Below are 12,030 nucleotides of genomic sequence, written 5' to 3' on the forward strand. Positions count from 1 at the left end.
GGGAACAAACCATAGTGTACAGAGAAAGCGAGTATATAGAAGTTCAAGAAGCCTTTGAAATAATACTTGCTAAAAGACAGGTCAAAGCAAGACTTGCCCAGCAACACAAATACCATACTCAGACACACTGGAACAATGGACACCTAAAGGAGGTTGCAATAATCTTGGCCTTGTCTGCACTGGGAATTTGTTGCAATTCCAGCAAATGATGGCCAGACACAGATGTAGTTTCATCAGTGCATGTGTGGACAAAGAATGCCATGGCTGGCGCAAGTGGAGCTTATCCTTGCAATAAGTCATTTGTGACAGCAGCATCACTTTTGCAATCCGATGCCTGCACTCCCATAGCTCCATCTGCATCCGAATCCATGTAAGGAAGAACTCCCTGCAACCAGCTTGATAGTGGCAGGCCTGTTGTTACATACAGCTCTGTGTAAGGATGATCACAGCAGTGAGAACTACAGCAATTACAAATTATTTCCAAATCACAGAATGATAGTACTGGAAGGGACCTTGAGAGGTCATCTAGTCCAGTCCCCTGCACCCATGGCAGGACTAAGTATTATCTAGACCATTCCTGACAAGTGTTTGTCTAACCTGCTCTTAAAAATCGCCAATGATGGAGATTCCACAACCTCACAAGGCAATTAATTCCTGTGCTTAATCACCTGAACAGTTAGGAAGTTTTTCCTACTGTCCAACCTAAACCTCCCTTGCTTCAATTTAAGCCCATTGCTTCTTGTCCTACCTCAGAGGTTAAGAACAACAATTTTTCTCCCTCCTCCTGGTAACCACCTTTTATGTACTTGAAAACTTGTATCTTCCCTCAGTCTCCTGTTTTCCAGACTAAACAAATGCAATTTTTTCAATCTTTCTTCATAGGTCACGTTTTCTAGACATTTAATCATTTTTGTTGCTCTTCTCTGGACTTTCTCCAATTTGTCCACATCCTTCCTGAAATGTGGCTCCCAGAACTGGACACAATACTCCAGTTGAAGCCTAACCAGCGCCGAGTAGAGCAGAATAATTACTTCTTGTGTCTTGCAACACTCCTGCTAATACATCCCAGAATGATATTTGCTTTTTTTGCAACAGCGTTACACTGCTGACTCATTTTTATCTTGTGATCCCACTATGACCCCCAGATCCCTTTTTGCAGTACTCCTTCCTAGGCAGTCATTTCCAATTTTGTATGTGTGCAACTGATTGTTCCTTCCTAAGTGGAGTACTTTGCATTTGTCCTTATTGAATTTCATCCTATTTACTTCAGACCATTTCTCCAGTTTGTCCAGATCATTTTGAATTTTAATCCTATCCTATCCTCCAAAGCACTTGCTATCCTTTTCAGCTTGGTATCGTCCACAAACTTTCTAAGTGTACTCTCTGTGCTATTATCTAATGTAAATGAACCCCTAAATAGTTTAAGACAGTGGTTTTCAACCATGGGTACATATATCCCTGGGGGTACACAGAAGCCTTTCAGGGTGTACATCAACTTACCTAGATATTTGCCCAGTTTTACATCAGGCTACATAAAAAGCACTAGCGAAGTCAGTACAAATTAAAATTTCATACGACTTGTATAGTACCTAGAACAATATAAACACTGAAATGTAAGTACAATATCTATATTCCAATAGATTTATTTTATAATTATATGGTAAAATGAGAAAGTATGCCATTTTTCAGAAACTGTGTGCTATGACACTTTTGTATTTTTATGTCTGATTCTGTAAGCAAGTAGTTTTTAAGTGAGGTGAAAGTTGGAGGTACGCAAGGCAAATCAGACTCCTGAAAGGGGTACAGTCATCTGGAAAGGTTGAGAGCCACTGCTTTAAGATCCTATTAAAAGATCACCTACTGTAACATACTAGGAAATGTGGTCAACGCATATAAGAAAAATGAAGGCGCTTTGAATTTGTGTCTGCAATGAACTTAGGATAATTTACTTTGTGAATTTAACCTTTCCTGCAGAATTAGTTAAATAAGAATTTTAATCTTGTGAAACAAATATTCTGAATATGGAAATAGGGCTTCCTCATACTGAACCTGTTTGAATTGGATGGTAATGACCATGTGAGATCGACTGCTGGTAGCATTCATGCTGGTTGAAGCTGTAGTTCTTATTTTAGTTCCTTGTTCCATTAACCTCTCAATTTGTGCGTAGCTGTCACAAGGCACCAGTTTTAAACCATCCACATAAAAGCCTTGTTGCTGGTCTTCTCTAACCTTGAGTCCACCAGGTTTCTTGGTTTCAGATAGTAAATCTATTACCTATGGAGAGGCATTTACAGTCAAAATGTGTTACTGGATACAGCTATGTAGTGATTGAAAAGAACATGAAAACAAAGAAGGGAAAATATCTTTCAAAGTCAAGAAATGATAGCATGATTTTGTAAGTAGCAAGCAGTAAAGCAATTAACTATACAAATACTGTTTGTTGCCATCTGGTACATTATAAAACCACATCTAGTTGGTAGAAATGCTTGTTACTTTGAATATATAACACAACTGTCATTTTAATATGTATGGAATTGTTACTCTCTAATATGAAATGGCAATCCTTTAAGCATTCTGAATATGCTATCTTTCTCTCCAAGAGGAGTTTCATGCACAGAGTACTAGCAGAATCAAGCCCATGGGTTTTTTCTAAATAGCATCAATAGAAATAACCCATTTGCAAAATTCAGGATAAAACACACAACACAAAGTCACAATGCATGAATGAAACAGGACATTTGACAATACCACAACCAAATAAAGGAAATAAGGAACCTCATCCCCTCTTACCGTTAGATTTCTATATTAGTGACCTATCATATTCTGGAGGCACTAATCCTTGTCACATGCAGTAGGAAATTAAGAATATTTTAGTCTGGAATTAGGCATCAATCACCACAATCTAACAATCTGGTGCTTAAAATATCAATTAGAAAGATCAAAACCTTTTCTCCATTACCCAGGTCTCTTAACATCTCTCTGCATCCCTGATGTTTCCACAAGCATCCTGGCAATAAAGTCCTCATGCCCCTGGAAGCTACGCAGATAAATCCTGTCCTCCTGCAACTCTCTGAGCCCTGGTCTACACGACGGGGTTAGGTTGAATTTAGCCGCGTTAGGTCAATTTTAAAATGAATGGGTCTACACAACCAATACTGTTCTGTCGACCTAAAGGGCTCTTAAAATCAACTTCATGGTGAAGAGAGGCTACAACAGGGACACACAGCAGTGCCGCATGAAAGTTAAGGAGCTCAGGCAAGCCTACCAAAAGACAAAGGAGGCAAACGGTCGCTCCGGGTCAGAGCCCCATACATGCCACTTCTATGATCAGCTGCATGGCATTCTAGGAGGGGACCCTACCACTACTGCACCACTATCCGTGGACACCTTCAAAGGGGGAGTCTCATGCAACAGAGAGGAGGATTTTGTGGATGAGGAAGAGGAGGATGAGAATGCGCAGCAGGCAAGCGGTGAATCCATTCTCCCCGGCAGCCAGGACCTTTTCATCACCCTGGAGCCAATACCCTCCCAAGGCGGGATCCCCGACCCTAAAGCCAGAGCAGGCAGGTCTGGTGAGTGCACATTTGTAACTACAGTACAGGGTTTAAAAGCAACAGTGTTTAATGTTTGATTTTCCCTGAAGACTTGGGATGCATTTGCGGCCAGTACTGGAAAAGTCTGTTAACTTGTCTGGGGATGGAGTGGGAATCCTCCAGGGACATCTCCATGAAGCTCTCCTGGAGGTACTCTGAAAGCCTTTGCAGAAGGTTTCTGGGGATGGCTGCCTTATTTCATCCTCCACGGTAGGACACTTTACCACGTCAAGCCAGTGACAAGTAGTCTGGAATCATTGCAGCACAAAGCATGGCAGTGAATGGTCCTGGGTTTTGGTCGCATTCAAGCAACATTCGGACTTTATCTTTCTGTATTAGCCTCAGGAGAGTGATATCATTCATGGTCACCTGGTTGAAATAGGAGAATTTTTGCAAACGAACAGTAAAAGGACCCCGTTCATGCGAGGTTGTTTGGGCTTAGCTAAAAGGGATCATCCCGGAGAATAGCCATGCAGTGGGGGTGGGGAGAGGTGTGTGCTGCACATCTACCTGAAAACCACAGCCTCTCCTTTTAAATGTGAAACCCAACAGACTTTGCTTGCTACAGGAAAGGATGGCACTGCAGTTTGAAACCATTCCCACATGTCATGAAGGTGGAAGAAGACAACCCCGGGTACCAAAAGGCTTACCATGGCTGCCTGGAAACCAAATTCTGTTGCCCAGCCATGTGCGATGTGTCACCATACTGGCAGGCTCTCAATATAAAAGGCAAAATGTGACCTTGTACTGAAAGCACATGTGCTGTGAATTGCTTGATTCACTGTGAAAGTCTCCCTTTTGTTCTCAGAAATGTATCATCTTAAATTTTACTCTCCCTTTTTATCTCCCCCCCAAGGTGCAAGTGTTTCTATGCTCCCCTATCATCTCTGTCCCTGAGGTTATCGCAGATTAGAGGACGAAAAAAATGCACTCGAGAGGACATGTTTTCTGAGCTCATGCAGTCCTCCCCCACCGATAGGGCACAGCTTAATGCATGGAGGCATTCAGTGGCAGAGGCCAGGAAAGCATTAAGTGAGTACAAAGAGCAGAGGCAGGAGGCTAATGGGGGAGCAAACGGACATGATGAAGCATCTGTTGGAGCTCCAGGAAAGTCAACAAGAGCACAGACCCCCGCTGCATCCATTGTATAACCGCTTGCCCTCCTCCCCAAATTCTATATCCTCCTCACCCAGACGCCCAAGAACGAGGCGGGGAGGCTCCGGGCACCCAGCCACTCCACTCCAGAGGATGGCCCAAGCCACAGAAGGCTGTCATTCATACAGTTTTGATTTGTAGTGTGGCTACAATAAGCAATATGGCCTTGCCCTTCCCTCCTCCCGCACCCCACCTGGGCTACCTTGTCAATTATCTGACTTTTTTTTTTAATTAATAAAGACAGAAGGCATGGTTTCAAAACAATAGTTACTTTATTTCCTTTGCCAGCTATGATCAAAGGGGGCAGGGTGTTTAGCTTACAGGGAATTAAAATCAATAAAGGGGGCAGGTTTGCAGCAAGGAGAAATACACAGAGCTGTCACACTGTAACCTGGCCAGTCACGAAACTGGTTTTCAAAGCCTCTCTGATGCGCAGCGCGCCTAGCTTTGTCTTCTAATCGCCCTGCTGTCTGGCTGCTCAAAATCAGCCGCCAGGCGATTTGCCTCAACCTCCCATCCCGCCATAAACATCTCCCCCTTACTCTCACAGATATTGTGGAGCACACAGCAAGCAGCAATAACAATGGGAATGTTGGTTGCGCTGAGGTCTAACCTAGTCAGCAAACAGCTCCAGTGAGCTTTTAAACCTCCAAAGGCACATGCTACCACCATTCTGTACTTGCTCAGCCTATAGTTGAACTGCTCCTTACTACTGTCCAGGGTGCCTGTGTAAGGCTTCATGAGCCATGGGAGCAAGGGGTAGGCTGGGTCCCCAAGGATAACTATTGGCATTTCAACATCCCCAACGGTAATTTTCTGGTCTGGGAAGTAAGTCCCTTCTTGCAACTGCTCGAACAGCCCTGAATTCCTAAAGATGCGAGTGTCATGCACCTTTCCCGGCCATCCCATGCTGATGTCAGTGAAACATCCCTTGTGATCCACCAGTGCTTGCAGCACCATTGAGAAGTGCCCCTTGCGGTTTATATACTGGTTGGCAAGTATAGGGATACGTGTTCTGTCTATCGTCCCACCACAGTTCAGGAACCCCATTGCAGCAAAGCCATCCAGTATGACCTGCACATTTTCCAGAGTCACTACCCTTGATAGCAGAACGTCAGTGATTGCACTGGCAACTTGGATCACAGCAGTCCCCACAGTAGACTTGCCCACTTCAAATTGATTCCTGACTGACTGGTAGCAGTCAGGTGTTGCAAGCTTCCACAGGGCTATCGCCACTCGCTTCTCAACTGTCAGGGCAGCTCTCATCTTGATATTCCTGCGCTTCAGGGCAAGAAAAAGTAACTCAAAGTTCAAGGAAAGTGGCCTTATGCATGCGAAAGTGTTGTGACCACTGTGAGTCATCCCATACCTGCCACACTAAGCAGTCCCACCAGTCGGTGCTTGTTTGCTGGGCCCAGAATTGGCGTTCCACTGTATCAACCAGCCCCACTGCCATCATGATGTCCCAACTGCCACAGCCCGTGCTTTCAGGAACGTCTGTGTCCATGTCCTCATCGCAATCGTCCTCATGCTGGCGTCTCTTAGCCCGGTTCTGCACATACTCCGGGATAATGCGCGAGGTGTTTACAATGCTCACAACAGCAGCGGTGAGCTGAGCGGGCTCCATGCTTGCCGTGGTATGGCATCTGCACGGGTAACCCAGGCAAAAAGGTGTGAAACGATTGTCTGCTGTTGCTTTCACACAGGGAGGGAGGGGCGACTGACGACATGTACCCAAAACCACCCGCGACAATGTTTTTGCCCCATCAGACATTGGGAGCTTAATCCAGAATTCCAATGGGCAGCAGAGACTGTGGGAGAGCTACCCACAGTGCACTGCTCCGTAAGTCAATGCTAGCCACGTTATTGAGGACACACTCCGCAGACTTAATGCATTTAGTGGGGACGTACACAATCGACTGTATAAAATTGATTTCCAAAAATCGATTACTATAAAATTGACCTAATTTTGTAGTGTAACATAGAAGAGTAAGACTGGAAGGGACCTTGAGAGATCATCTAGTCCAGTCCCCTGTACTCCAGACAGGGCTATGTAATAACTAGACCATCCCTGACGTATGTTTGTCTAACCTGTTTTTAAAAAAACCTCCAGTGACAGAGATGCCACAATTTGTTCCAGTGCTTAACTACCCTGACAATTAGGAAATTTTTCCTAATGTCCAACCTAAACCACCCTTGCTGCAATTTAAGCCCATTGCTTCTTGTCCTAGCCTCAGAGGTTAAGGAAAACAATTTTTCTCCCTCCTCCTTGTAACAATCTTTTATATACTTGAAAACGGTTGCCATGTCCCCTCTCAGTCTCCTCTTCTCCACAACAAACCAACCCAATTTTTTCAAGCTTCTGTCATAGGTCAGGTCTTCTATAGCTTTAATCGTTTTTGTTGCTCTTCTCTGGACTTTCTTCAATTTGTCCACATCGTTCCTGAAATGTGGCACCCAGAACTCCAGTTGAGACCTTATCAGCACAGAGTAGAGCGGAAGAATTACTTCTCATGACTTGCTTACAAGACTTCTGATAACACAACCCAGAATTAGGTTTGCTTTTTTTGCAACAGCGTTACTCTGTTCATTCATATTTAGCTTGTGATCCACTATGACCCGCAGTCCCTTTCCACAGAACTCCTTCCTAGGCAGTCATTTCCCATTGTGTAGATGTACAACTGATTGTTCCTTTGCAAGTGGAGTACTTTGTATTTGTCCTTATTGAATTTCATCCTATTTACTTCAGACCATTTCTCCAGTTTGTCCAGATCATTTTAAATATTAATCCTATCCTCCAAAGCACTTGCAACCCCTCCCAGCTTGGTATCGTCCGCAAACTTTATAAGTTTTAAAAAAGGCTCCAGAGGCAATCCTGGAAATTACAGGCTGGTAAACCTAACTTCATTAGGTTGAAACTATAGTAAAGAACAGAATTATCAAACATACAGATGAACATGACTTGTTGGGAGGGGGTGAACATGGTTTTTGTAAAGGAAAATCATGCCTCACAAATCTATTACAATTCTTTGAGGGGGTCAACAAGCATGTGGACAAGGGACATCCAGTGTATATAATGTACTTAGATTTTCAGAATGGTGAGGGACTTTGTCACAGGCTAAGGCTGTTAAGCATAGTAAGCAGTCATGGGATAAGAGGGAAGATCCTCTCATGGATCAGTAAGAGGTTAAAAGACAGGAAACAAACGGTAGGAATAAATAGTCAGTTTTCAGAACGGATCTCTCAGGGATCTATACTGCGGCCAGTGCTGTTCAACATATTCATAAATGATCTGGAAAACGGGGTAAATAGTGAGGTGGCAAAATTTGCAAATAATACAATACTACTCAAGATAGTTAAACCCAAAGCAAACTATGAAGAGCTACAAAGGGATCTCACAAAACTTGATTAGTGGGCAACAAAATGGCAGATGAAATTCAATGTAGATAAATGAAAAGTAATGCACACCGGAAAACATAATTCTAACTATATCTATAAAATGATGGGGTCATAATTAGCTGTTACCACTTGAGAGAGATCTTGGAGTCATTGTAGATAGTTCTCTGAAAACATCCACTCAATGTGCAGCAGCAGGCAAAAAAGCTAACAGAATGTTGGGAATCATTAGCAAAGGGATAGATAATAAGACAGAAAAATATAATGTTGCCTCTATATAAATCCATGGTACACCCACATCTTGAATACAGCACCTGGTGAATGAGAGCAGTGCTGGGGTGAACGCTTTTGAGACCCAGGAGACTGCCGGCCCCTGGGTAGGCATGCCAAGTCCTTTTTCGGTACCATGGACGGCACCACCAGAGGAGCACTCTGCACCAAGGTGCTCGGGGCCGGGTCCTGCTGCAGACAGAGGGCTGATTCCACAGGAGTTATTTTAAATCGAATGTCCCTCTCTTTCCTAGCGCGAGGCTTGAAGGCCTTGCAGATCTTGCACTTGTCTGACTGATGGGTTTCTCCCAGACGCTGGAGGCAGGAGTTGTGGGGGTCGCCCCGGGCATAGACTTGAAGCAGCAGCTACAGGGTTTGAAGCCCTGGGACGGCATGCCCTGGAGCCCTGCGGGGCACGCGTTGGAGGGGACATACCCTTACATGCATTATGAGGGACCACCAACAGACACCTCTCACACCAGATAGTTCCCCCTGCCTGCTTCATTGGCAGGGACATGCAGGCTGCATTCCCAACAAGTCAAGACCAGAGCCTGGGTGGAAGCCTCCAGTCAGGATGCCTGTCTGGTGTGGGCTCCCTCTAGTGAAGGAAGAGGAAGAGCTAGCAGCGGTATTGGTGACATCATGTTCCTCCCACTGAGGGATCTTTATTGTAGAGTAACTGCTAGGCTATGTCTACACTTATGGTGGCATGTAAAATACAGGTGCTACACATGTAGCTACGCAACACGGTGAAAGGCATGCTGTGTCCAGACTTGTCACCACAGTGTATAGCTACATGTGGCAGTGAAAGGCTCCAGCAGTGGAGAGCTGCCGGAGCCTTCCCCACTGCCTCGCCACTGTGAGAGCTTTTCACTGCAGTGGGGAAAGGTTCTGGCAGCAGAATACTAGACTGCTAAAGATAGAGTATATATGGCAGGGCTTCAGGACTGTAGGGCACTCTACTCGCCCTACTGTCACCAACATTAGCACTACATCTCTCATGGAGGTGGAGTTATATCAGTGTAGCAGGGTACTTACATAGGTGGGACAAGGTAGTGTGTATGCTGACATAATTGGACCGACATAAGTTGTCTTACATCAACCTAACTGTGTAGTGTAGACCAGGCCTGAGAACTTAAAAGAAGTAAGTTAGTAAATAAACATAAATGGAAAAAGATTAAGATTCAGTATTGGCATGATATACCAACACTATTACCTGCTCGTTATAAATTTCCAGCATACTGAAAGTAACCTGCAAAGACAAGAAGCAGCTGAGAGATAAAAAGTTCTCTTGAAAAAAAAAAAAAAGCAAACTTTTGATATACAGTTAACTCTAAGTAAAAGGAACACAGATTGTCTGGACAAAAAAAACCATTTGCCTCAAACTAAACTGACAGTTGATATATCTTGTGTCGATGCATAAGCCATGCATACAGTTGGTTTGTGTGACTGTTTTCCAGATCCACACTGCTCTCTCCTAACTCCCATTTCTATGAATCCCCAACCTCCCTTCTCCATCTGTAGCCTTTGTCTCCTCAGCTTGTCTCAGGAAAACTCCATGTTAGTTTTTTCTTTTTAAGATGAAAATGTTGGACTTTAATAAATCATTTTTCATCAAACTACACTAGATATTAATAGTTACAAAATTTCATTCTTGCAACATTATGGTTATAAGAAAAATTTAGCAAGTGCAAACATTAAAGATTCAGACATTAATCTGGCAACGTGGCAAACTTGTATGATTTATGGTATACATTTTATTAAATAAACAGCAATATATTCCAGCCACATTCATTCAGAAACCAGAAATGGACAAACACTGTTTATGCATAGCCTGAACAAGCAAGCATTGCTGTTGGAACCTTAACTATTGCCCTTCCTGAATTCTAAGATTTTAACTGCAGCCTTAATCGTGCATAAACATAGTTTTTCACACTTAACTTTTATGGAGTTACTTTTGTTTGTTCAAGAATGAGGAAAAGGTTTTTATAATGTTAATGTAGTCCCAAATAGCCTTTGCATTTCCACTTCATTATGGTGAATGTAGTGGTAATAGATGAGTTTCCAAGTTTACTGTTGCCATCAGGTCAGAGAGTGGAAAACCCACATGTGGCACCTAACAAAGTGGGGAAATTCAAGAAGATTCCCCCTGGTAATGTCTATGTAAGGGGCAGTGACAACTGCAGTTCCTGTGCTCGCATGCAGAGCCAGATCTCTACTAGTACCAACTTAGATGCAAACCACTCCAAAATAGATGGGGAGAGGTTGAGCTATTGAGGCACTGAGAGGAACAGCAGCTGGTGTAAGTGTTCTGCACCTTAGATTCAAATGTAGCTAGAAGGAGCTATCAGGTTCCTATTAATTATTCATGGTAACTAGTGAAAGCTAATGCTCATGGTTACACTGGAGTCTATGAAGCTCTTCTACTCTGTTATATGTAGAAATTAGCAGGAACACCAGAGCAGAAGGAAAAAAGATAGAAACTATTTTTGTTTGGACACAGATGACGTGGGAGAATTTAATAATCGCAAAATCTGTGCTGCAATGCTAGGACCATTATTTCTATTGAATATAAAAAGTTTGACAAAACATAAATGACAATTTAAATGACTAAAAGAAAAGTTATTCCTTTCCTTCAGTAACGAGGGTTGGAAAGTCTGTTGCCTGTTAGACTTTTCCCTTGTATCATGTTGAGGAGAGGCATAGTTAAGATAAAGGAGTACGTAAGTAGAGGTTCAAAATGTGGGTAACTGTTCAAATGTGTAGTCTTCTGTGTGGAAAAGATAGGTTGTGACTAGACTAGGGATGGGCAAACTATGGCCTGGGGAGGGGGGCACATCCGGCCTTCCAGACATTTTAATCTGTCCCTTGAGCTCCTGCTGGGGAGCAGGGTCTGGGGCTTGCCCCGCTCTGGCACTCCAGCCAGAGAGCAGGGTCAGAGGCTTGCCCCACTCCGCGTGGCTCCCAGAAGCAGCAGCATGTCCCCTATCCAGCTCCTATGTGTAGGGGCAGCCAGGGGGCTCCGCACACTGCCCTTCCCCAAGTGCTGCCCCCGCTGCAGGACGATGCCTGCAGACAGGGCAGCGTGCAGAGCTGCCTGGTCGCGACTCCCCATAGGAGCCGGAGGGGGGACATGCCGCTGCTTCTGGAAGCTGCTTGAGGTAAGCACTGCTCGGACCCTGCACCCGATTCCCTCCTGCACCCCAGCCCTGATCTCCCTCTCACCCTCCAAACCCCAGTCCCAGTCTGGAGCCCCCTCCCACACCCTGAACTCATTTCTGGCCCTACCCTAGAGCCTGCACCCCCAGCCAGAGCCCTCACCCTCTCCCGCACTCCAACTCCCAATTTCATGAGCATTCATGGCTCGCCATACAATGTCCATACCCAGATGTAGTCCTTGGGCCAAAAAGTTGCCCACCCCTAGATTAGACAGTAGGTAAAGTTTTCAGAAATGCCTCAGTTACCTCGGTACTTTAAAAAGTCATACCCAGTGAAAACAAAAAAGTGTTCATGCTGGGATTAAGTTAGCTATTACTGGGACAGGTTCATGTTCTCCTGTATTAGATCAGCCCCTCAATTCAACACTGCTCACTTGTTATTTTGCATTATGTTTGAT

General features: G+C 44.2%; 1 protein-coding gene across 1 annotated transcript in view; it reads right to left on the bottom strand.

Annotated features, from left to right (window-relative positions):
- Nucleotides 1-12,030, bottom strand: part of LOC119852590 (kinesin-like protein KIF28P) — a 63,029-nt gene that overhangs the window by 44,353 nt on the left and 6,646 nt on the right. Inside the window, exons 4-5 of the mRNA XM_038393966.2 lie at nt 9,631-9,666; nt 2,050-2,274 (exon numbers count right to left, since the gene is read on the bottom strand). Of these exons, the coding sequence (XP_038249894.1) occupies nt 2,050-2,274; nt 9,631-9,666 (261 nt within the window). The remainder of the gene's footprint in view (nt 1-2,049; nt 2,275-9,630; nt 9,667-12,030) is intronic.

Source organism: Dermochelys coriacea, chromosome 3, assembly GCF_009764565.3.
Source record: "Dermochelys coriacea isolate rDerCor1 chromosome 3, rDerCor1.pri.v4, whole genome shotgun sequence".
In the NCBI taxonomy this organism is placed as follows: domain Eukaryota; kingdom Metazoa; phylum Chordata; order Testudines; family Dermochelyidae; genus Dermochelys; species Dermochelys coriacea.